General features: G+C 37.9%; 1 protein-coding gene across 1 annotated transcript in view; it reads right to left on the bottom strand.

Moving 5' to 3' along the window:
* Positions 1-458: 458 nt before the first annotated feature.
* The window catches only part of MAN1A1 (mannosidase alpha class 1A member 1), a 109,643-nt gene continuing 82,627 nt past the window's right edge, over positions 459-27,474 (bottom strand). The window contains exons 7-11 of the mRNA XM_027692310.1: positions 23,459-23,574; positions 11,111-11,330; positions 10,133-10,305; positions 4,652-4,767; positions 459-3,992 (exon numbers count right to left, since the gene is read on the bottom strand). Of these exons, the coding sequence (XP_027548111.1) occupies positions 3,866-3,992; positions 4,652-4,767; positions 10,133-10,305; positions 11,111-11,330; positions 23,459-23,574 (752 nt within the window). The 3' untranslated portion in view covers positions 459-3,865. The remainder of the gene's footprint in view (positions 3,993-4,651; positions 4,768-10,132; positions 10,306-11,110; positions 11,331-23,458; positions 23,575-27,474) is intronic.

Raw genomic sequence — 27,474 nt, 5'->3', positions numbered from 1 at the left:
CTCTGGAGCATGGGCTAATGACAGAATTTCATTACATGGTCATGTAACACGGGGCACTGTGACAGCCTTGTCATCTCCACTCCTCTGTTTGCTCCTAAATAGCATTTAGCTGAAGCCCACTTGTATTGTGCAGAACATGAATTGCAGTGGCTGACCTTCACTTTGCTTATTGCCTGCCACCTCTGACTTCCCAGCTTCCCACTTTTCATCAGTAGGCTCGCTTTCTACCACAATGCAGTTGGTATGTTGAATTTTATTGACAAAAAATTCTAGAAACTTACTTCAGTGGTAGAAATTCTATACACTGACATTAATTAAGAATAGCATTTTAACAAGTACACAGAGTACTGATCTGCTGACAAAAACTTGTGAGTGTAGCAGCCAAACCAGACTATTCAGCAGATTCCTGTAGTTACTTCTGCAACACACTTAAGAAAAACTATAACAAGTTGAACAGATATATTAAAAGACTTTATTCACAATAGAGAAATTTTTACAAATATAAGTTCTTAAAAATTAAGCATCTTGATCTATTATGTATTCCATAATTTGTTTATATAAAGATGAAAAGACTAAATGGAATATGTACAAATCAAAACCAATTTAAATACATGACAGAAACGGATATGTATGAAGTCACCATAGAAACAGTGAGCCATTGAGCATTGCAAAAATCTGTGTACAACCAACACATATGCAATACTTATCTCACGAGCAATCAAAAATTATTTTTCCCCCCATGAAAAACTATGGGTGCCATTTAAACTGATCTACCTCTTATGACTTAACATATACAGATTTAAATGCCTTATCATGCTATAACGAAATGGAAAAAGTATGGGCAGTGTGTTTATGCAAAGATAATGTGTCCATGTCCTTGTTGTCCCTATCTGTGTGTCTCCTCCCTCCCCCCAATAACAAGCAATTTCTGTTGCTCTTATCAATGACTGGGAATACAAAGTGATCATTACTAGCTACTTCCATGCAGCTAGTTAAGTGAATGGGAAATAAAATGCATATTATTTCAGCAATTTAACAAGCAATGGTAAATGTGGACTGTTTCAAAATGATTGCTCTAACTTTGGTGTTTTGGGGTTATTTAAAAAAAAAGAAGATAAATCAATATATTCTCAGTTTATGAAAATTTTTTTTCTTACAGTTGGCAGATCTACACGTTGTACAATCTTCTCGTCTACTTACATTAGTTTACAAAAAGTACAGTATAGTGCAGTTTGTACATACAACCTGAATACCAATACCAGTCACGTCAAATTTGTGCTCTTTCAAATCATCATAACTCCCACACTGAAAAAAATCATATGAAATGTCTGTATGACAAGGAAACAGTCGTGATGCTTCTATTTAAGTACATAAGACCCAATGCATACACAGTTGCGGGTTTGAAGCCTGCTTTTTGAAACATGAAGAAGACCTATCTGGTTCTCCACTGTTTCCTTTCAGCTCGTTAAGTATCAGCCAGATCACTAGAAACATCTGGGGGAAACAAACTGTGGTTAAGAAAACCATAGAGAAGAGGCTTACAAAACGCACTTTTCAAAGACTGTTTTGGTCTGAGCTGTTGCAGTTACTTATTTGAGACGAGGCCTATAACAGCACATGCATGTGGTAGGCAGCAGCAGCGGGTGACCTAATTAAGATACCTAAGAAAAAAGTAATTATTATTATTTTTTTGGTTAAAGAGGGAAGACAGTTTTTGGTTTTGTTTTTATTCCACAGCTATAATTTCTCTGTTGTACTTTATGGGGTGGAAAAAAACCCACCTCTCTTATAAATACCATTTCCAAAGAAATACAATGAAGTATAGTCCTCCAACAGTACAAATTCTAGAGCATCCAGCAGAATTTCTGCTTTTCAACAGAGGAGAGAGCAAAGACTTCATCCTTGCTTGCTTGGTTTCAGAAAACTACTGTGACATGAGGGAATCCATACTTTAAAATAGAAAATAATAACTGAAAAAAGGCAGTAAAACAAAAAGTTTTGAGTCTATGTGCTGTCTCCATGAAGCAAGCTTTACCTGCATTTCTATCCCTTCTCCCAGCACTGTGTGACCCAGGCTCAGAAGGGTGATGGAAGGATCAGCATTACCTTGCCTTGCCCCCTACATAAATGTCTTTGGCAGCTCATGTGGCACATGCCATCTTCTCTGTCTGCAGGGAAAGGAGAGAGGCAGTGCTGCCTGTAAAGACTCCAGAATGTGAAGTCTATGGGTCAGCTTCCAGCTGCTATATATAAAAATGTAATTAGTAATTTTTCCTCCTGGCTTCTACCTAAGAAAATGTCCCTTGCAGACCTCTATTAGTATAGAAAAAATGTAACTGCAAAATGCAAATGTTACTGCCTAAATAATTGTGCTCCCTCAGCTCACGTCTAGCATTGCTAATCATAGCTATCTTACTAAATACCATTAAATATTACTGTTCAGAACCATATTTGTTTTGCTGCAGTCAAATCAGGGAATTATGTGCTTTCTCAGAATGAGATGCCAGGTGTTTCCTACCTGAAATTTATGAGAGTCATCCTGTCATTAAATGAAGACATAGGTAGACTTAAAAATCACGTAAACCACTTCAAACCAGACTTAAATAAAACCAGGAATTAATAGTGTGTCATTTCTTTTTCCCTTTGGTGATGCCACAAAGCAAAACATTTTTTGGCAAAGTTGTTACCTTTCTTAGTAAGCCAGGCCTTTGCTCTAGGGAATATTTTTTAAGCCCATTGCATTTCTGTTACTTAAGACAGTGCTGTCAGAAAGTTTTCGTTCCGTGCAGCGTAATTTCCTCTCTGAATGACTTATCTTCTTTTGAGGAGCCAAGTTTTCTTCAAGGTATCTGAATATCTAGCTTTGTTTATATATATACACGTTAAATTGCTTTGTGACAAATGGCCATCAAGTCTGGTGCCAAGTCTGAACCTATCTAAATGCTTGCTAAAGTCCTAGAGAAACAAATTGTCTCTGATATAATTCAGCTTCCAGGAAAATGTCATTGAGTATTTTTTTGCCAACCAATCAAATGAAAGCTACTGGACTAAATATATAAAGAAGGTTAATATTCCCCTTCTTAGTAAGAAATGACTACCTTATTTTACTCCATAGTAGCTTGACTAAAGACATAAGAATAACACCACTTAGAAAAGGGAAGAAACAATTTATTCTATTACAATATTCTAATCAAAACCTGAAAAACTAAGGTCTGCTAACTAATGTGCTAAATTCATAAAAACTAGTTCAGTCTAACTTCAACATATACTGCAATTTCAGAGTTGTGTCTACGTGAGATGAAAATACCCCTATGTAGACTTCATTGACAATGAAATACAGACACTTTACCAAGTAATAATAGACCCGCATAAGAAGAGGCTGTCACAGTCACAATATTTGTCCTGGATGAAACACAAAACAAATTAACATAGAACAAAAAAAATTAAAAAAAAAAAAAAGAAAAAGCTCTTTATACTTAATTCGATATGGCTTTTTGCAACATGGCAAAATATTACAGCTTAAAGCATACATCTCCTCACAGAGGAGAAAAGAATTTTGCAGTCAAATTAAAAGTGTAACAGGAAATGAGTAACATGCAGACTCTCTGCTCTTTTTGGCCAAGATAACACTGCAGCCTAACAGAATCCGTGGAGATGTCCTATTTCTCTTCTAAAAAGTTATTCATCTGGATTGGAGGACTGAGGTTTTATCATAATTAATTTGGGTCCATTAATAAATATTTACCGTTAAAGAAAACAGACTGCAAAACACTTGATTTAAAAATTTAACTCAGGAATTTAAAACCAAATTATGTGCCCAAGTCCTGGAAAGAAATATAAGGAATGAAACAAAGTATAACTTCATCTATTTCTGGTTTTCTTCTTTATTCCCATCATCTTTGTGAAGAACAGGGAGAGGATGAGCCTCTGTGTTGAAAACCCAATGTTCAAATGGAAGAAGATCATCTTCAGAAAACAGCAAATACAGGTACCTGGCAAGAAAAAAAGCAGGAAATGCAACCACATCTACAAGTGAAATGAGAATAGTTTTCTGGAAAACATATGATATTTCATTTACTTGAGTATTAAATTTTCTGTTGAAATGGCATGACTGCTTTTTTTCTGGTCCTTGCAACTTTTTCTTGCACAGCAAAAGAAAACAAGTGAGGAAACCAAGCCAAAACTTTGTTCATCTCATTAAAAACTTAGGAAATGATGACAGATAATGAAATCTTTTGGTGTTTTCTTTTAACAGGCCCTGCGAGCTTTCCATGGAAATTGACTTCTTTTTCTCTTTCTACAGTTTTCAAATGAAAAGTAATACAAGCCTGATAAGTCTAGTCAATTTGTTTCATTAGTGTTGGCATATATAATTAGATCCTATCAAAGATAGGAGATGCAATTTCTCAAAGACTATCAAGTACCTTTATCAGAAGTAAAGATAGTTTCCAGAAGTCAGGGAACTTAGCTTATTGACATAGATGGGGGAAAAAAAAAAAGGCAATTTGGCTTCCTGTCACCTAAGAAAAGCTATGCTATTCCACTCAGATTTTGTTATGTGAATGTCAAGGGTACTAAAGATAAATACTTATCTGTAAAGATGATACACAGAACTACTTCCCATTAATGAAAGTCAACTTTCTTAACTTACTTGAGTGTCTCTGAAAGGAAGAAACTTTGCTGCACATCATCATGGCTTTCATGATTGTTATAAACATCTCTAATGCCAGAATAGCCACCGTCTACTCTGCAGTGTTTTTCCAGTGCCTGAAGCAGGGGAAAAAATCAAAACAGTAGTATTAACAAAATGAATCATCTATCAGTTTTTCTTTGTTTGACAATAAAACTAGCCAAAAACAATTGTCACAACTTTTTGATAAAGAGATGAAAACTAGATAAAGCTCCAGATAGAAAAACCTCTTTTTTTAAAGACACATGTACATGTGTCTAATTTTACATTTAGGAAGAGAAGCAAAATGATAAATGCATAAAAAGTGAACACAAATCAGCTTTCAGAAGGAAAGATATAGGGGTATGAGTATGTAAAGACATGGATTTTCACTTATTTTCTTTTTCCTCTTTTTAATAGGAGTAACAATAGTCTTTCTCTGCCAAGCTTGTCTATCAGCCTTTGGAGATCACGTTACATATACCTTTCTTGGTCATATTTTAATACTTGAAAATAATTGTGATAGAATCGAATACCATCCTAAAGATCAGTCTCTTCCTTACCACCTGCAAGTCCCTTTAAAATAAGGAAAGGCAACTCTCCATTTTGTATAGAAGTTTGTCTTCTCTTTGCAATTATTTCAGTTTTCAATGGGAAACACTGATATTAGGCTATGACTGAATTTCTTTATTGCAGTAGCTATGTTTTTCTTTGCTATGTTTCTGAAAAAGCTTTGTCTGTTACACAGGAGATGGAAAGCCAGTATGTGGCTGGACTAAACATGTTTTAGCTGTAACAATAACTGTGTTTTTCTCTAACTAGTTTCCAAACTCTGTATTCAATTAAAAGGTGTAAAACAGATGACTGATGCCTATTTCACAATAAAAGGGACATGGACCACCTAAAATACAATTTCTTTTCTGCCCACAGGAATATCCTATATTTTGAAGATTAATAATTTTGAAGGAGAAAAAAGATCGGATGAATAGTGTTCACAGAAGGGCAAAAAATATGTATCTAGTGCCAGAACTGTAGAAGGTATATACAGTTAGACTATTTAACAAACTTTAACTTTTCTTTATTTTAGACGGGTGTTTGCATTAGAAAGGTTGAACCCATATGTCTATGTATGAGCCATAACTTCTTTAAATGTACTGCTTTGTACCTTATTTGAATATTAGTTATCACTACTTTGTTTAAAAATATTAATTCATTTTTTTCTTTATAAATGACCTATTTAACAAGGCCACAAGTATTCTTAGCCTCTTGATTCTTCTCAGTCCGTTTTATAACTCTCTCGTATCATGCAGTATAATGAAGGAGTTAGGAGAATCTAAGATGATTATATTTAAAACAACTCATTATTCAAAAACAAATCCAGAAAATGGTATTTTACCCTAAATGATTTCTCATAATGAAAATGATGGTAAGGATAGTGGATTACTACATTCACTCAGGACCATACTACTCTGAAACATGATGTTTGCTCTGGAGATGGTATTGGAGTAACAACTTTCAGGCAGAAGTACCTGGGGCTTTATCCAACCCCCAACAGAGAGCCAGAAGGTAACTAGTTTCTCTGTTTCTGAAGTTACTACTAATATCACTGAAGTGAGTATATGTAGATTTTTAGAGAAAGATGCTGCATTTCAAAACACACATGGCAAAAAGCTATGAAAAGGCAGAAGGTATGTCTAAAACAGGCAGAATAAGCATTTTCTGATGAAAGATGGGACTAAAAGTCACTAATAATTACTGAGGTATCCATCACCTTCACCTGCTCTAAAGACTGCTGGAGATCTGTAGTTTGCTATGAATAGATATCCTAAATGTCCTTGATTTTGCTGGAGTCCCTGTAGCTGTCTGCACACATTTAGCTTGCATGTCAGGCTCTTCATAGTTTTCACTGGAGAGTATGCTGCCTATTGTATATTTAAAAGGGATTTTTCTTCAGGAGAGATCCTTTTAAAGTATAACAGCCTATCTGTCTTTTCTTATGTGTCTTTAGGTTCTTTAATTTTCCTGGATACTTTTACTAAGTGACAAATAATCTTAAGTTTAAACAAGTAATTTCCCCTGGCTGGTACTCCTTCCCTCTTGTCTACTTCAACCTGCAATGAATTCAAAATGCTGAATCTGTCTCTCAATTTTCAATGTCAAACACAAGATGGTGTTTTTCAAGGCACAGCAGAAGGAGAACTTGAAGGATAAGGCTATTATGCAAGGAAATAATATCCATTCTAAACAGGGCAATGTAAAAGAAAAGCAAATTGCATTTGCTGTTTATGTGCTCTTAGAGTCTTCTCTTGACTTCACTGTAGGGATACACCATAAAGGTACCAGAACACACTGCTGTGATGTAAACCAAGGGGTTAACTTGCACCATGTCAGCTATCTGGTGGTATTTGCTTGGTGCAAATATGAAGCATCTTATCTTTCAAAGCTACTTTCCATGTAATTAAAGCACATTCACCAGCAGGATTAGTAGGATGAAAAGACTCTTGGTTGTCAACCTCCTTTAATGGGCAGTGACGGGCTTTTGTGGCCCTTACCTGCAGTTTCAGCGTACAGTGATGTTCACAGTGACAGGGGATAGTGGTGGGCGGGAAGAAACAAACACATTTTAAATTAGTAGTTCTCAGAAAATGAGGGTGGCTAAGATCAGTTATGCTAAAGTAATGGAAAACATCAAGCACAGTGAAAACTGGCTGAGAGTCTCAAACAATCATAAAGGGGAAAAAACAAAGGAAGTGCTACAAATTTAAAATATGTGCCACATTCATAATGCAGAAAGGGAGGCTTCCATGAGCTAAGCTGATAAAACCTTTCTGACTCAGTAACAGTGGATATTGCTGGTGGTCATAACTGCATTTTCTCCAGCTGCTGAAGTACATACAAAATGATCTTGGACTAAAAGCAGCAAAGCAAGTTACAAAGAAAAAAGGGAGAGGCTATAGCATATTTTTAGTCTACAAAAGTTAGAGAAGGACTTAATAGACTTGTTGGAGGGTTTAGAAGTCATGACTCTAGAGCAGCCTCCTTTTGTATTACAAGGTTAACGGGAAACAAACCTAATGATTTCTTATTGCCAGAGTAATGACTTGAAAATGGACATGAAATACCTGAAGAACAACTTTTTTTGGGCAAAACTCAAATGGTCTGATTGTTCCCTCTTTTTTCTTGTTTCAGTCTCAGGTTCTGTTTCATGCAACAGGTGCTGGTAATTAAACCAACTACCTTCACAAAGGGTGAAGTTACGTGGTCTCTGGGGCAACATTAAGGAGCAAGAGGGAGCAGAATTTATGAAATAGTTGTGGTAAGCTATCATGAAGTGCTGGAACAGAAAACGTTATAAGGTGGAGCTGTAGTACTATAAACATCAAGGGAGAAGAGGAAAGAACAAAAAATTGAAAAATATTTTAAGCCTTCAACTGTGACTGTATAACTTCTGTGAAGCTGTAAGATTTCTTTTTGTGAAACACACAACTGCACATTAGGATAGTGGAAGATGGGCCCCCTGCAGAATGGGACCAGCTGCATCTCCCCCACACAGGCTGTAATCCACTACGTTAGAGCCAGATGAGAGTAACCACAAGAATGTTAAACAAGGAACACATGGGGAGTGCTAAGAAGGTAAACAAGTGTACAAACCTGAAAGAAACACAAACAAACTGAACCAACAGGGTAAAGAATAATAATGAGGAAAACATTTCAATTGTTTATAACAATGTTATCAGTGTGGGCAGTAACAATGAGTCAGGAAAAACACCTCCTGGAGAAGGAACATTTGGAATTGCTGAAGCCTGGCGGGATGACTTCCATTTATGACTGCCAATTATAATCTGCCTGGGAAGATTCCAGTAATAAAATGTGTGCCTATGGGTGGTGTTACCAAAGAAGAAAGTAAGGGAACAGCCCTCTAAATTAGAGGTTTTAAAAAAACAATTGCTTTGGAATCATTAACTCAGAAGCATAGTGTTTCAGGACCACAGAGCCAATACCTTAGAGAGGCAAATATAATGCCCTAAATAACTACAGTCTACCTAGCTGAATAGAGTGCTCATTGAAGATACAGAATGACTGTGAATATTCAGAAGTTTGAGAGTATAAGTACACTTAATGCTATTAGTCTTTTTTGCAAAACAGATTTTGCCTATAATTCTTCAAGAATAACTGATTATTGAACTTGAAATGCCTTTTTTTTCACAATGCTCAAAAACATTTGCACAGCATTTGCAATACATTCAGTATCTCACATGGTGAATACTGAATACATTTACAGATCTTGGTTGCTGTTGAGGGAGTTGGGTACATGGAGTCATAACCCAGTAAAAGCTCTCTAGTGGGGTCCCTCAGGGCATAAGTCTACATGTTCTAGCCTTAGTATAGAGCAATCTTCTACAAATAACAGTGTAGGCCCCTCCAAGAAAGTTGTAATCATACACTCCTAGAAGCAAGAGGTGTTGGGTAAACTGACAAAAAGGACATTTTTTAAATCCTGGAAAGCAATACCTCTGCACAAGAGAGGTTGCTATGCAAAAAAATACCACATAGAGGTGTGGTGGGGTTATTTTCCCTTTTTTTTTAAATTTTTCTTAATTACACAGAGCCACAAAAATAATGTTCTTTAGCTTCCTGTATTTCCTATCAGACCTCATATAATTTAACATGGGTAACATCAATGTGAGGAGAAAATAAGTGAACTCTGTAAGTGTAACAGGGACCCATACCTGGAGGATGAAACATGGTAAGTCTAAAGGCTCTCATCCCTAGCAGTAAGAGTGATTAACCACTGAAATAAGGGAAACAATGGATTTGGCAAGCTAATTTTTGCCGTATGGACTAGCTGCCCTCTTGGAAGGCTTGGGCTAGACAAACACAAAAGAGCTAGATTCAGGATTACTGGTTGAAGATCAACTGCTAGTAGGACACAGAAATTTAAATCTAGAAGAGATTGCTATCATTTATGGAGTTTTGTCCAGATGACCTATGCTTTTTGAAAGTCACCCAGTTTTTAAATGTTCAGTACTATCTACTACTTCATCCTGGCCTTCATCACCTTAATTAAAATCTCCTTTGTAAAATTACTGTTGAAAATATATTTCATAAAACTTATTTCCATGCCGAAGGCTTAAATCTGACACACGTCTGCACTTTCCATTCACATGCAGCAATACTCAACATCTTGCACAGTACGTTCAAATGTGACTCTAATCCTAGAAGTATTTAAGAAGGAGAAATCACAAGGTATTTTTCTATTATGCAATACCAGCAGTATTTGCTTTTTGTCAAAATGATCTTAGTTAATATATTAGTAAATGAATCTCTGGAAATTTGAATTGATATTATTGATTTAAAATAAATATTTACTCTCCAACTGCTAAACAATATCTAGATATCATTCCATAGCTCATTTAACAAGATATTAGGATTTAACATGAAAAAAGTCCAATGGAACATTACCTCAACAGCTTCCCATCCCCACTGCCTGTACTTTGGATCATGAGTTAGCCGCCACATGTACATGTAGGTTTCTATGACTTCTGGTCGTAGGATATAGTATTTCTCATTTTGTCTTGTAGCAATGGCCTCAACACCACCATCAAATCTGAAGGCTTCTGGTCCCAGTTTCATGCCTAGCCAATATAAAAACACAGGCTAAAAATAAAGGCATTGAAAAAGGTTTCAAATTATGTAACATACCAAATCAACTAGCCTTTCCTGTGGCACAAATCCAGGTTGCCCAAAAGGTACATAATTCATGAAAGATATTGCAGCACATTCTGTTTTTAATATTTTGTAAATAATTCAGAGTAGGAGAGAGCTGTTCTTCACCAATGCCTTAAACAGGGATTACACTTTGAACAGTGATGCTAACATTTGCATTCTGGAAGACTTCATATAACTAGCAACATGTGAAATCTTGCTTAAAAGATGAGGATATTTACTTTTCTGTATCAAACTGGAAAATATACTCTGGGACCTGAAATACTGCCAGGGTTATTTCTATAAGAAGATGAAAGAATTCAAAGAAATTTCCTGCACAGAAATCCACTTTCTTTGTGTAATTCTATTGTTTGCAGCATTGTATCAACAAAATTGAGTGTAAAATAGGGGTTTTTCTGCATAAAATGTGATTAACTGCTACATGGATGCATAAATGAACAGGGTCCCTTTCTCATTTGTATTCAGAAATTGGCATAGTGAAAAAAGATGTCATGTTAATTACTGCGGTGAGGAGGCACAACTCAGGTGCACAGAAATTATTTATAAAACAGAGCATTCATTTTTAAAATTACTCTTAAAGCAAAGCAGCATTTGCTCAAAAAAGATGAATAGTTCTCATTCTGCTACAATTTTCATTCAGTATTATACAAAAATACCGATGGCTGCCTTCACAAAGTCAAGCTGTGAAGCTAAACTCTGTAATACACTACTCACGTGTACGATCATAGGATTCATGGCAAGTCCTCGCAATTTCAGCACCCAGCTCGATGTGATGGCCCGTCTTGTCACTGGGTGCTCCATCTGCTCCCAGAGCAAACATGCCTCCAGCAAAACAAGTGAGATGTCCCATCTTGTGTTCAAGCAGTCCACCCTTCCACTCAGCGATGTATGTCAGCCCCCCGCCTGATTTTCGAATGAGATGGGTCTCTATGGCCTGCAAAAGTACATGATTTCAAAACAAAGGTACCAATCGGTAAAGTGTGAAGGACAAAGTTGTCTTGTATGTTGGCTATTTTTGCTCCATATGGCCTTTGTTTATAAAATAAAATGGATAACATGAGCTAGCACAATCAGAGTAAGCCAAACCAATGCAGATTAGCATATATCAGTAATAGTGACTAATTTTGCTAAAACTTTGAACAATTTACATGATACATTTTATAAAAATGTTGGAAAGACCTACAAAATACAATTCAATTTTTGAATTATTTTCTTTCCCTTTCTACTTTGAGCAGTTTCAGGTAATTTCATTTTTAATAGTGATTAGCCATCACTTGAGTTCCATGCTTCCCATTTTAATTCTGACTTAAAGGATATGGTTATTGATATAATTTCATGTAAACTATATGCAGACATAACTCATATTCAAAACACTTTACTCAGTGTGTGCACTGAATGATGTCAGGCCTCTGAGTCTAGATGGCATTCCCAAAGTTCCATGAGTTTCCCCTCCCAGACTGAAATTCTCTACTTATCATTAAAGAGTAGGGTCTCGCTGAGATTTCTGGAAAAAAAAACCTCTAATCAGAATAAAAATATACAGATCTAGAGAGAATTAGAAGTTGGTGATGCTAGCAGCATATGGTCACTGATTACAAAATCCAGGAAATAACCTCCCCTTGTAGGAGGAACAGAATTAAAACAATAGAGGAGATGCAGAAGAGCACGTTAATAAGAAGCCCACAAAGAAAGTAAGCTATTACTCTTCAAAGGGTAATGGAGAGGAGATAAACAATGCTATCATACAATCAGTTATCCAGCAGTGCTCTGGTTGTTTTATTGAAATCATAAGATACAGAAACAGTACTCAACATGCCTTATACAAGAGAATAAAACATTAATAAATATCAGTACAGACAATTATTAACAAAAATGCCAGGATTTATTTTTAAGTGTTATAAAGAGAAAGTAATGATTGTATTTACTTCTTCTTACTTAAACATTTGCAAAGGTTGTTTCTATAAGCACAGAAAATCTTCTCTGAAATAGAAGATTTCAGAAATAGGAGAATAATTGTACAATTTTGATGTACTATTTTTTTCTGCCAAGAATGTCACATTGAAAACTACACTTCGTTTTCCACTAAAATTAGTGCAAAGCACTTAGTAGGGATGTTTTCTGCCAAGATATAGAGTCACTATTAGCTCAGGAAACTCCTCTATCCCTTTGTTTCCTCCTTGATTGTATGTTTTTTAGCACTAGGTACCTACTGGAAAGCATACCTAAATTTTAAGCTGCAGTAAATAATGACGATTCCTGTGCTTTAAACAAATCCCCCTTTAAACAAATCCTGCATAATTCCACCTATAAAAAGAGGAATTATACACGAAAGGGGAATGGTGAGAAAACACAACAATTTTGTGGGAAATAGCTTTCAGACTACTTAAGCATTCTAAAAAATAAGCTACCTAAAACCAAGTTCAGAAAGGAAAAAACTTTAATTACATTTCATTAAATTTTTCAGCATAGTATGTCCCATCTCACCAAAACAACAATTCTGGCAACAGGTGATAACTCTACTGGTCAGTTAGCTGTTGGGTCAGAATTTATTTAAAAAACAAAAAATTATAAAAATAGACCGATGATTAAATTTACCTATATTGCATTTTTTTAAAGAAAATATTTACTGCAAGACAGAAAGAAGTAACTGACAGAAATAACAGCAGTGATGCACTTTTGAACTATAGTAACTAGACCAGAGTTGATTCCTGTAGTATGAAAATGGATTTTGTGATACCAATTAGTCATTGCAAGTTTTTGCCCCTCTTGTGGCTCAAGCTTAAAGCTCAGGCTGAAAAAAGACAACTTCCACTTGAGAAATTTTAAAATTATTCTAACAAATGGGTGTTAAGAAACTAACAAATTGATGTTGATTGATGCCAAGAATGTTACAAATATTTCCAATTTAAGTATTCATGTTCCGTTAAGCAAATCATCTCGGTTTTATAAATGGGTCCTATTAAGAACTAGTACATATGTCTATTAAAAGTTATTTTATTATGTAACCATCTCACTTAAAGCTATTTTTATTACGTAGTTATTTGATATATTACAGACTCTCAGATTGCCTTGTCATACTTTGTACAATCATGGGTCTCTGAGTGCTAGATACCTGGCCTGCCAGGTCACTAATCATTTTTACCTAGACATGAAATCTGAAGTTTAACAGTCGGATGGAAAGGTAGGGCTACATTCTCATAGGGAAATGCTACTTGGTATCTGCAGTGCTGTGGGTGCAGTTTTGGTAGGGAAATAAAGTGAGTAAAACAAGTTATTATAAAAGGACAATAGGTAGTATGGTGACAAAGATTCACCCAAGTGAAAAGCTCTGTCTGGTATAATTAATTTTGCATTTCATACTTAAAATCACTTTACTTTTATTTTGATATAATTATGTACTCATTCAAAGGGACACATTTATTTGAATTGCAGCTCTATTACAAGTTGCTTGCCACCTAAAAGTAATTCCTTCCTGCACTGTTTGCAGATCAGGTGGTGGGATGGAGCACTCCTATGAGGAAAGGCTGAGAGAATTTGGTTTGTTCAGCCAGGAAAAGAGAAGGCTTCAGGGTGACCTAATTGTGCCTTCCGGTACCTGAAGGGAGCTACAAGAAAGATGAAGAGAGACTATTCATAAGAGCATATAGCGACAGGACAAGAGGGAATGGATTCAAACCAAAAGAATCATAGAATCATAGAATCAACCATGCTGGAAAAGATCATCAAGTCCAACCCTTGATCCAACAGCACCATGGTTACTAGACCATGGCACTAAGTGCCACATCCAGTCTCATCTTAAAAACCTCCAGGGATGATGAATCCACCACCTCCCTGGGCAGCCCATTCCAATGTCTGATTACTCTCTCTGTAAAAAATTTCTTCCTAATATCCAACCTAAACTTCCCCTGGCAGAGATTAAGATCGTGCCCTCTTGTCCTGCTGCTGGTTGCCTGGGAGAAGAGACCAAACCCCACCTGGCTACAACCTCCTTTCAGGGAGCTGTAGAGAGTGATGAGGTCTCCCCTGAGCCTCCTCTTCTCCAGGCTGAACAACCCCAGCTCCCTCAGCTGCTCCTCATAGGACTTGTGCTCGAGTCCCTTCACCAGCCTTGTTGCTCTTCTCTGGACCTGCTCCAGCACCTCAATATCCTTCCTGAACTGAGGGGCCCAGAACTGGACACAGCACTCCAGGTGTGGCCTCACCAGCGCTGAGTACAGGGGAAGAATCACTTCCCTGGTCCTGCTGGCCACACTGTTCCTGATCCAGGCTAGGATGCCATTGGCCTTCTTGGCCACCTGGGCACACTGCTGGCTCATGTTCAGCTTCTTGTCAATCCAAACTCCCAGGTCCCTCTCTGCCTGGCTGCTCTCCAGCCACTCTGTGCCCAGCCTGTAGCGCTGCAGGGGGTTGTTGTGGCCAAAATGCAGGACCTGGCACTTGGCCTTGTTGAACCTCATCCCGTTGGAATCAGACCATCTCTGCAGCTTGTCCAGGTCCCTCCAAAGAGCCTTCCTGCCTTCCAGCTGATCGACATTCCTCCCCAACTTGGTGTCATCTGCAAATTTGCTAATGGTACACTTGATCCCCTCATCCAGATCATCAATAAAGATATTAAACAGAACTGGGCCCAACATTCATCCCTGGGGGACACCACTAGTGACCGGTCGCCAACTGGATGCAGCACCGTTCACCACTACTCTCTGGGCCCGGCCCTCCAGCCAGTTCCTAACCCAGCACAGAGTGCCCCTGTCCAAGCCATGGGCTGCCAGCTTTTTCAGGAGTATGCTGTGGGAGACAGTGTCAAAGGCTTTGCTGAAGTCCAGATAGACCACATCCACAGCCTTCCCTTCATCCACCAGGCAGGTCACCTAGTCATGAAAGGAGATCAGGTTGGTCAGACAGGACGTGCCCTTTCTAAACCCGTGCTGGCTGGGTCTGATCCCTTGTCCATCCTGTAGGTGCTGTGTGATTGCACTTAGGATGATCTGCTCCATAACTTTGCCAGGCATTGAGGTCAGGCTGATGGGCCTGTAGTTTCCTGGGTCCTCCTTGCAGCCCTTTTTGTGGATTGGCGTGACATTCACCAACTTCCAATCATCTGGGACCTCCCCAGTGAGCCAGGACTTCGGTAAATGATGGAGAGAAGCTTGGTGAGCTCTTCCGCCAGCTCCCTCGTCACCCTTGGGTAGATCCCATCTGGTCCCATAGACTTGTGAGGATCCAAGTGGCTCAGCAGGTCGCTGTTTCCTCCTGGATTACAGGGGGGCTATTCACCTCCCTGTCTCTGTCTACCAGTTCCGGAAGTTAGTTGTCCCGAGGACAACCTGTCTTACTGTTGAAAACTGAGGCAAAGGGCAAAAAAAATTATTTCCTGTGAGGGTGGTGTATCAGTAGAACTGGTTGCCCTGAGAAGCTGTGGATGCCCCATCCCTGACAGTGTTCAAAGCCAAGTTGCCTGGAGCTCTGAGCAACCTGGTCTAGTGGAAGGTGTCCATGCCCATGGCAGGGGGGTTGGAACTGGTTGATCTCTAAGGTCCCTTCCAACTCAAACCATTCTATGATATTTATCACTATAGAGATTATTATTTCTTTGCACTGTAATGAATATTCTCAATGAAAACCAATATACAGGATCTGAAAATAATCAAAAAAGCTAAAATAATGTGGTCTTTGATTAGCTGAAAATACATTACTGATGGATAATTGTTTTTTGGAGCTGGTACAATTTTCCTTTTAAGTAAATGGAAATTTCATTCCAGAATGTATTAAGGTAAAGCAGAGAGACTGTGCAACATAAAAGTCTGGAAAGAGAAAAGGTGGCTACCAATGTATGTTGCCGAAGGTAGGAATACCAGACACTACCTGGGAGTGACCAAAAATAAAAAATAAAAATAGAGACAGCCTAACTTGAGACTGTAGTGGACAAAAAAAGAAGAGCAAGGAAGAGAAACTAAAGGTAAATAAACATTTTCTAGATATTTAAAGAAACAAATTTACTACATGTAAAGCTGATATGCATTATGGAATACACTTTGTCCTGTACTCACATATACCTATAAGTTTTTAGAGTCAGACTTACTTTTACAGCTGATACAGTTCCTGGCAATTTTTCTTTTTGAGCTTTTACATAAGGCTCTGCTTACAGACCTTACCACAGTAAAGCCTTTAGCCAAATAACTTTTTTCTCCATCTTGTGGGAAATTTTTCCTTTGATACAACAACTTTATAAATGCTTTAGCACTCAATTAGAAACAATAATAGTCCCTTTTACAATTTGCATTGTGGCTCAAGTGCTCCTTGTATTACTACTGGCATCTTTCTCATGAGTTTGCATGTTAAAATTATGCCCTTGCCTATCTGTCACAGTAAATGAGACATTAGGAATTGTTTTAACTACAGGATTGCAAATTGCACGTTTGTGTAATCTATGTTATTGACAGCACAAAAGAGAAACTCTTCAGCTTTTCTCAACCTGATTTGCATCCCCTCCTGCCTTCTTTGTTAAGGCAACATTTTGTGTTCTCTGCTTATCAGCCTGTTCCTTAACCTATACATTATACTGCCACTTCTTATCCTTGCACAATTCAGTAGAACTGGATCCTCCTAATAAATACCCACTTTCCTTCATTCAGTTCTTCACTCCTTTAAGATTTTCATGCAGCTTAAATGATGTCTTCACCACCCTCTTCCTCCAACCCTGACTTGATTTTGTCATTGGTAAGTCCTTCGTTTACCCTTTGAGTTGTTTAAAATAAAATTGTATTGTTTGTAGGGAAACACCGAAGATAGAGAACTGAATCATCTCACTGTTCAAATGAGTTAAAACCCCCCAATCAACAAGCTTACTTTTACATGTATTGTCTTGGTGGATTACACTGACAGGTAATAAAAACACTAACAGAGATGCCTACAGAGCACAGATGGAGGCTTCTTAGGAAAAATGATCACCTCAAGGTTGCTCAGTTCAAAATAAACATGTGGCTCAAAAACATTAACTCTGCTAAAGGAGCAGAAATAACAAACTACAAACCTCAAATTGCCATGTAATCCCACAGTTCTACTACCTCTAGCACTTAGGCATTTTACCTCTCCTTTTACGGTAACTTCTAAATTATGATTAATGAATTTCAATGTTTACTGCTGTTTTAACAAAAACCAGGTGTTTCATTTCCCACCTCAAGATGTCACTGCAGCTGGAGATAAAACTGCCCTCCAAGACAGTTACATATTTCCATACCTTAATAAATTTGAAACTTCAAAAATATGATTCTAGTTCTAAATTGCAAGGGTTTATAATGTTTGTTTTGGGGATAATTACAATTCTGCAGGCGTCTTCATAACAAAGCACTACAAAATATCTCAGTTCAAACTTTTAATATATTTTTCTTCCCCTAGGACTTCCCATAAACAGTATTTTGATGATCTGAAGCAACAATGAGGACGAAAGAGAATTCTACCACATGATATTTCCAATAATTCATAGATGTATAATGTCAATTGCTTATTTATTTTAATATTTACAGCTTGCACCAATACATTTTATTGCTTTGAAACAGCACACAGCAGGCAGGTAAGGTTTTCATGCAGTGACTTTTTAAGTCAATTGTCTATTTTCTTGACTTTGCTACTTCCCTTATGTTTTCTCTGTTGAGTTGATCTAGTGCAATAGATACTTTTTTTATCAACCTTCATAATTAATTAAATTTATCCTTTATCAAAAATTCCAATGAGTTTATTATGAAAAGTTTATAGCTGGAATAGGAGGTTCAAGCCCTTGCTACATACAAGTTAAATATACTTCTGCCAAAGAAAAGTGGCATCTTATCCTGAGGTCCTCATTGCTCACTAAATGGAGCTTTAAAAATCAAAACTGAAATCTGAACACAGAAGAACTTTCATTTGTTTAAACACAGTATGTAAGAAACATTTTGAAAGCACTAAAGCACTTATTGCTTTTGGACTTAAGACATGTTATGCAGACAAGCTTACAAGTGCAATGAAATATGCGTGCTCATAATGGAGATGCCTAAATTTTTAAAATGGAAACATCGGCAAATATTTAACTACCATGATATCTATTCATCTGATCACTAAAAAGATGATTAAATTCTAGAGGAAAGCTGACAATTTACTTTTGTCTGAAAATCATTATTTTTTTCCCTCTATAGATCTATTAGTGTCTCTAAGAGCACCAGTGCCCTAGTACTAAACGTAGTTAATGCTGTCTGTTACCAGAAGGCTAAATTTATTCATATTCTTAAAGCAGTACTAATGGTCTGGCAAGAATCAAATCAAGCCACTCTCAAAATATTATATTATGCATTTTCTGAATATTCTAGAATAAGTATCTATTGCTCCTGATAAGCTTCTTTTGTCATCAGAAAAGGAAGGGAAAATAGCATGAGTAGTAAGGACATGGCTGCTCTGACAAGACGACCAAGGTCACAAGCAGAAACCAGACAATTTCTCTCTGGACTTTTATAGTTAAAATGCTCCTGAAAGACTTCTAACAACATTATATAGCTCGCTGCTTCTCCTGACAGTCCATAAATAAGCAAAAAGTTGAATAAATACCTTCCATAGTCCAAAACACAAGGCATTGTGCAGTCATAAGTAAATTATAAACAATTTAAAAATAGAAGCCTGTCTTTAGTCTTGATGCTTTCTGTAAGCAGTTGTAGAGAGCCTCAAAACTCTTGTTAAGAGGGGAAATATAGTGAAGAGAATAACAAGGAGCAGTGAGTCCTCTGGACATTCTCATCTGCAAAGTGTAATGAATCTACACAAAACAGCTATACTATCGCTACGTGCAGAACACCAGTGCACCTGGGTGATAAATATTTTAAATGCGACTGCTGACAAAATGTAAATAAACTGCCTGTTTATTAATTTTAACACATATAAGTTACAGACAATGCCTCCCCACTGCTACACCAGAAACCCCCCAAACAAACTATGCAGTGAGACTGCTGGGTCCCCTGTTTCATTCTAGGGGCTCCTATTGCAGCACCCTGTGTGCCCTGTTTATGTATTTTCTTCAATGCCAAGAAGTGCTCAAGTATTGAATGTTCAATTCATTAATATACTTTTCGCTTTACCCAGTATGACAAACTATTATGACTGAGTTGTTGCAGTTCTGTCATTGTCCAGATCGGTTATGTAGTTTTTAAGATCACTACAATCACAAAGCAAATCACTTCAAGCAAATTAATGGAAACTGCAATCAGCACAGACCAGCCACCAGACTGTCACCACAATTAAACAGACCCTCATGAAACTCCAGAGATAAAAAGGGCCTTTCTGCCAACATCATGTGTTCAGTTTGCTAACAACACTGTTCTCTCCCTTGTTTCAATGAGAAATGAGGGCTGACACATTCAAGAGGGGAGGATTTGATGCAGTTGTTTATGACACTGCTGTTGCCAGACTAGATATAAGTCAACCCACAATGTCCATTTTTGCTCAAAATTATCATGATGTTCTCTTATTAAACTTGATTGTGTCTCAGAGGTCAGCTTTTTAACTGAGAAGAGTGGGATGATTCCTGTCCTGGATACTTGCAAAGACTCATAGACTATTTTATTGGCAGTTATATCCTCAAAATATGGCTAAAAGCTGAATACACATTTGTTCTGTAACTAAATTTTGCATGCTATCCACAGAAACCTGTTTAAAAAAATCTCTTACTTCATGTATTATGTGAAGCAGGACATTATAGGTATTGTTTTTCAAAAGAGAAAAAATAACTTACATTAAAAATGCATTCACTTGTCTTTTTGTGTGAATTCTAGAGTTTATGAACCCCTCTGATGGCCTTATATATTCATATTAAGCTCTGGTATTCAAAACAAGACTATCTCTGTCCCTCTTCCTATTAGAAATAAACTGTTCTTTAAAAGGTTTTAGCCAAATATGCATCTTATTCATGGCAAGCAGAAGAAGTTTGTAAATGTAGTTTGACATCTTAGTTATTACTTCTAACTTAAGCCATTATACGATCTATAGGTGATACAAAAATTCTAATAGAAAGAACTCTTTTTTTTAAATATGATTTACGGAACAATGTGAGAAATAATCCCAAAGCTTTATCCAAATAGATTTTAGCTTTTCACAGTGAACTATATCACTCACCATATATTTTCATTTGTGGTTTCTGGATAGCAGATGATATTGAATTAGGCATCGAACCTTCACATCACTCTTTCAGAATCTGCTGGGTATGTGCTGGACCGAACGGCCAGGAATAATCACACCGTTCCCTCTGGCGTAGTCTTAAAAAGATTCTGAAAGCGTCAGGGGAAATTTATCTAAGAAAATATGAAGCAGACTCAGAATGCCCAAACCGTGTAGGCTTAGTCTTAAAGAAAGACTGCAGCTTGTGCAGACTCTCAAATTAGCTTTAATTTAGATAAGTAATGGATCGATAGCAATAAAGCCAATATCAGAATGGATTTCAAATCTGGGTTGTTGCTCCAGGGAAGAACCTGGCATCTCAGTAGGGCACAAACATTCTGTAGTTTCTGTGAGACTGCAACTTTGCCTCTGCTTTTTGAACAAGCTACGTTACAACATCAAGTTGCAACTCCTAATGCTGAATGTACATTTTCAACTTTGGTGCAGATGTACCTTGGTACAGAAAAGAGCCAACAGGAGAAATGCCATTGCTCAGAAAATACTGGAAGTGGCATTCAGCCAGCAGCATAAGGAAATCTAGCACATCTTTATAGTGATCACTTGGTCCTCTCAAACGCTAATACATGATGCTTGGACTTCTTAAGAGCTAGTACTACTAAAAAGTATTAAGAAAATAGGTACTTTTAACAGTCATATACAACAGAGCTCAGACCCTGTCATTGATATTGTCACATTTGGTGATGCTGCTGACCAGGCAATTCTGCTTCTCTAGCTCAAACCCAAGCAGGGAGAACTGTTGTGTGATTCTGTAATGTGGTGGCCATCACCACTTCTGCTTCCCACTGCGACCTCGAGATGCCTGTGATAACTTCTGTACCCAAGGAGGTTGTTATCCTAGTATAGATAAGGTGTGAGTTTAAAGAAAGGCATGCTCCTGCACTCCGCATAGACACATATCAGAGTGTGCCTGGCCCTCTTCTCCAGTGACCAGCCGACAACAGGCAGTTCTCCAGCTTATGGACAACTTGGGCTGGCTCAGGAGAGATACAGGCATGCTGCCACCTTGCAGCTGGCATGGGATGCGGACATGCTTGTGTGGTGTAAAGCAAGATAGACTTCCTCATGTACCTCGCTCCAGCAATGCTCACAACAGGGGAAGGTGAAGTTCCACCTTAGTAGAAGGCCACCGAGGCATTGGGTTCTCTTGGACTCTCTAATGCTGTCAGCTAGGATCAACGCGCCCCTGCTCCTCCTCTGCAGGATGGAGGGCAGTGCACTCAGGGTCCTGCCAGCAAGGGTGATGGTCACACCACATTTGGGACAGTCTACCTGCAATTGTTTCCAGAATAGCTGTACAGACAAAAGCACATTGTTTTTTTACCGTATGCATCTATGCACTAGCACTTATGATGTCTGAGAATGTATTTAAAAGAAAAACCTGGCGTTATTAAGCCAACAGAAGCAGAAGGCTAGAAGCAGCTTTGAGGTGCTTCAAAATGCCTTCCATGGTAAGATGAATTGATATTGTATTATCAGACACTTTGTTCTCTCTGTTTGGCTGCCAACCCGATGGCTGAGCTATTTACAGTAGCACTGTTCTTATGCTATAGCCTCAAATGCACTCAAATCTAATTTAAAATCCACCTTTTGCTCTGAAGCTGAAACCATGTTAGCAGTGAAAATGAGGCCAACTGCATCCAAATCTGCACTTACAAAATTAAAGGCAAGATTTTCTTAGCAGGGGATACTTGGTCATCAAATTTCCTACCACCAAAAATCACACTCTCCCTCAAATCATCACATATGACTTTCTAATGAAAAAAGAATAGTTGCAATAAGTCAGAGTTGTATTTTTTAATGTCACAACTTTTTGTGTATGAGAAGTAAAAAGAGACTTATAACTTCCCTAGGGACAGTGCATTTCCAGATATATGAAAGAATAAGCAGATATTGCTTAGCATCTTGAAGCTTTGTCTACAGAGGCAGTGTACCTAGATACAGTTAATAAGAGATAAAAGTCCTGGCCCTAGACAGCTTCTAGTCAAAACAGATAAAAGGATGGGGAAAAAACCCAACTAATATTATCTCATATATATATATATATGAAAGCAAAGAACCGAGAAATTAGGTCATTTGCCCAAGACTGGAAGGAAAGCCTGTAAATATGAATTTAAACTTAATATTTCTCAAGTCTCAATCTGGTGCCGCAAACCCATTAATTCTCCCAAAACAGCATATTAAGGAAATACCATCAATAACAAAGCAAACTGCAGACCAGCAGGACCATAAATAAAATACCACATAGAAATGTAAGTATGAACAATTCTGATTTTTGAAAACTTTCTCTTGTGTCCAATTTGGCTGTTTCACAGACGCTGGCTAATATATGCTCTTGGACCAAAAAGTAATTGTGCAACAAAGCCCCTATTTTCATTTATACTTACCTACCATATCACATTGATCCATTTGCGGACCACAATCAAAACACTTTTGATGGCTGAAACATGAGATTGAAACACAAGAGAGGAATTCCCTCTTGTGGAAATATACTTGAGGATATAAGGGAAAAAGACAAGAGTAATATATATTTAGAGAAGACTAAGGAAAAACAATTGAATGTCTATCTGGGAAGTACTTGTAGATGCATCTTTTGTTGCTTATTTTATACTTTTCTCCTCCAGAGACAACTGACTACATTGCAGTTGAAAAAAAATAGTTATCCATCAAGATTCTCCCCTTTCCCACAGTATCTGTATTTCTCTAGCACTTCTATTTGAAGAAGTCTTTTTAAAACAGAAACTAATTCTTTAAAAAAACACCCTGTGGTGGCAAATACATAAATCTCTCACATTGTCCCCAGAGCCTGTCTCTTTAGGATTACAATAGATTAGATTATTATGGAAAGGAAGATTTACATATCTTATTTACCTGAACAGCATCATAATACATTTTCTTGCCGTCTTCATCTGTTTTGTCTGACATCAGCCATGCCTTGAGCAGATATTCATAAAAGCTATCTCCAAGCCCTCCAATAGAGACATGATCTTAATAGGGAAGAAAGAGATTGAACAACAATTTCATCTTCAGCCCAGGCAATAAAATACAATTACAGTTTGCAATGATCTCTTTCTACAACATCTTCAGTAAACATAAGCCTGGAACCTCAGGAAAAACTTTACTGGTATAAGCAGAGATTTATTTATTTATTTTCTAAATTTTTAATCTAGCTAAAGCACCATAGTTATTTAATATCCATAACATGCCTGAAGAGTTCATGGCAAAGAAAAAAAGAATTTATAGTTGTTAGTTCTAATTCATGTAGTCTATCCCACACAAAAATGTGTTAAACTAAGGTCTTTTTTATTCTAAAAAGGAAAAAAAGTAGAAAGCGCTCTCTAATTTGATAAATGCTTTCCCTTCTTAATGTGCAGGCATTGTTTTTATTTGCTCTTTTATTCACTAACTTTCCATTTAAGCCACTTCATAAAAAAGGCTTTTAGCTCCTTGCTGCAGAGTTGAATTTCAGGTTATTTAGTGGTATTTCAAAGCGCTGAGCCATAAGTTTAAAAATAATACTATATTTTTGAACATCTGACTGCTCTCACAACTCAGCAGTGGTTCTAGAAGGAAAAAAAAAGACTTATCCACACCTACAGAAGATTATTGCTGTGATACTGCATTATTCTGCCCTATGCTTACTACGAGAAACGATCTGGTACTACAGATGCTGTGATTATTCAATTGCACAATTTAGGACGTGACTCTGCAAACACTAACACCACACAAGTCAGACATTCAACATCAGTTGCACCAGTGATGGGAAAGTTAGTGATGCTCTCAGCTGCTTGTACAAGGTTGCACCCACTTGCTATGCAGGAACCTAAGAGCTTCTTGGCAAAATTTAATGGGCTATCATGATTTCAGCATAGATCCCCTTAATACAGGAAATACTACTACTATATACATATGTAAAGTGTTTTTCTAAGCTCCATTAAACTAAGAACACTAGCTAGAGGTTTTCTTCTAAAACTTGATGCTGCCTGGTAAAATCAAGTGATTTGGCATTTACTGTGTCTTCAGTGAAAGGATGTCAAAATGCTTTACCAGGACTATTCATTTATAACTGTCAATTTTACAGCAAGGAAGGTATCCACTAATTTCACCCAAGACATCCAGGATGTAGATGTAGTTACACAGATCGTGCAGCAAGTCCATGAGTCATACCACAAAATTCTGGGCATGAGTAAAGCAAAAACAACCCGCTCATAAAGCGAGATGCAGAAGGGTTAGTGGTACTGAGCTCAAACTTCCTTGACACCTAACTTGCATTTTAGCTTCCAAGTTATGCCCCTGTTGGTGGAATTCAAAAGAACAGAGAGAATTTATTTTTAAACTACTTTGTATCTTTCTCTTCATGGAAAGCCTCCTTTCACCTTACAAACAGGTTGCAAAGATGTGCAAACATAGAAGATATATATTTTTCTATTCAAACTTTACTAACAGTGTCCTTTTCCTCCACTAGCCAGTGATATGCAAAAAATAATGTAGCTTTCTGAATGTATCCTGTGCCTACCAAATATATTGTACCATCAAACCTGGGTTTTAAATGGCTTTTTTTCCCCTCCCTATCCTTTGAATGAGATATATTAAACTTCTGGGAAGACTACACCATTTTTTTAATTAAATGTTCATGATCCAAAAGGAAAAGAGGCTTCTTAAAACAATGGAATATTTCCTATGATCAAAGGCTGATCTTTGAACAGCAGCATTTAAATGACCTTTACGGTTTCCTAAATAAATTACCATAGAAACCTCTGACATTTGCAAACTAAATAGCACAAGCACAGTTTCATCAATAATAAGCCCTGTTATTATATACATTATTCCAGTAGACAAATCCAATTGACGCATGCTGCAGCAAATCACTGTCAGTTTACTGTCAAAATAACAAGGGCTAAATGAATTTACAGGAACAATGGCAGAGATCCAGCAGTGGCTTTCACAGTTATGGCACTGCTGGAGAAGAAATGTTCAGAAATCATTCCTCCCTCCCCACTTGATGTTTGAGAGAAAATACTTCTGTCTTATACCAGTTAAGGGTCTTGGTTGTTTGTTTTTTCCTTCTGTTGTAATCAACTGAAAACAGCCTAGAAAAGCACTCCCAAATAAAACAACTTTTGAGTCTCACATACTGATCTTCTCTATGGGAAAAAATTAGTCTGTCAATGTCTGCGAATGAAGGCAACCAATATGGAAGAGATGCAACAAGAAGGACTTTGTTTTTGCTGCTTTAGCATGCTATGGATAGACCTGCATCAACATCTGTGTTCATCATTTGCATGCACAGGAAGCTACTTATTTGTCAATACTACATTCTATTGGAAAGCAAAGCTAGTACAAGCTATACATTTTCCTGTGCACACCAACATTCATGTGAATGAGGAGTGTATAAGATGCAATTATATTAAAAATATGGAAATGGCAAAGATCATAAAGCAGAGTAAGTGTATAAGGCAGAGCCACTAACTGCCTTGGCCACTAGAAAGATCTACTCTCATGCAGCTCACCAAAAAGCTGACAGAAGCCAAGGAAGGAGTTAACTGGATCTGGCTCACAGGTGCAGTTGTTCTCTGCCCTTCTCTGCAACCTGCTGAGGTCCTTCTGAAGGGATGGGACACTCCTCCCAGCTTTGTGTTGTCAGCAAACTTCCTGAGGAGGCATTTACCCCTTCATCCAAGTCATTCATTGATGAGTAAGTTAAAAAATACTGGGCCCAATAGTGAACCTCGGGGGACACCACTAGTGACAGGCCTCCAACCAGACCCCATGCCACTGATTACAACCCTCTGGGATCTGTTTTTCATCCAGTTCTCAATCCACCTCACTGTCCACTCATCCAGTCCACACTTTCTGAGTTTGTGTATGAGGATGCTGTGAGAGACAGTGTCAAAAGCCTTGCTGAATTCCAAGTAGACAGTATCCACTGCTCTTCCCTCATCTATCCAGGTAGTTGTTTCATTGCAGAAGGCAATCAGGTTGGTCAAGCATGATTTACCTTTACTGAATCCATGCTGACTACTCCTGCCCCACTTTCTTGGGTAGTGATGGCCTCCCAAATGAGGTGTTCAATCACCTTTCCAGGGACTGAGGTGAGGTTGACTGGCCAGTAGTTCCCTGAAACCTCCTTCTTGCCCTTTTTGAAGGGTTTCTTCCAGTGCTCAGGCACATCTCTTGAACTCCATGACCTTTCCAAGATGATCCTGAGTGGCTTCACTATGGTGTCTGCCAGCTCTCAGCACTCATGGATGCATCCCTTCAGGGCCTATGGACTTGTGGCTGTAAAGTTTGCCTAGGTGTGGCCTTCCTCGTCTCATTTTTACTTACTCTGACAACTCCCTATATTCATTCCAAGTGGCCTGACCCTGCTTCCATCTCCTGCGTATTTCCTGCTTATGCTTGAGCAATAACAGGAGTTTCTTGTTCATCCATGCAAGTGTCCTGCCCCCTTTGCCCAATTTCTTGCTCATCAGAATACATAATTCTAGAACCTCGAGAAAGTGATCCTTGAATACCAACCAGGTCTCTGGTTCCTTGAAGGACCTGTTCCCATGGAATTTTTCAAAGAAGATCCCTAAAGAGGCCAAAGTTAGTTCTCCTGAAATCCATGGTTACAATCTTACTTGCTGCCCTCCTGTTTCCTCCTCACCCGATACTGAACTCCACAGTCTCATGGTCACTACAGACAAGGCTGCCCCCAGCCTTCACATCTCTAACAAGGCCTTCCTTATTTGTCAGTATGAGGTCACCCAGCACACCATTCCTTGTCGGATCCTCCACTATCTGTGTCAGGAAGTTGTCATCAGTGCTCTTCAGGAACCTCCTGGACTGTTTGTGCTTTGCTGTGTTGCTTCTCCAGCAGATGTCAGAGTGGTTAAAAGTCTCCC

This window comes from Neopelma chrysocephalum, unplaced genomic scaffold (genome assembly GCF_003984885.1).
Source record: "Neopelma chrysocephalum unplaced genomic scaffold, ASM398488v2 Primary Assembly neopelma1_23, whole genome shotgun sequence".
NCBI lineage: Eukaryota > Metazoa > Chordata > Aves > Passeriformes > Pipridae > Neopelma > Neopelma chrysocephalum.
The sequence above is the reverse complement of the archived record's forward strand: the minus strand, read 5'-3'. Positions and strand labels throughout refer to the sequence as shown.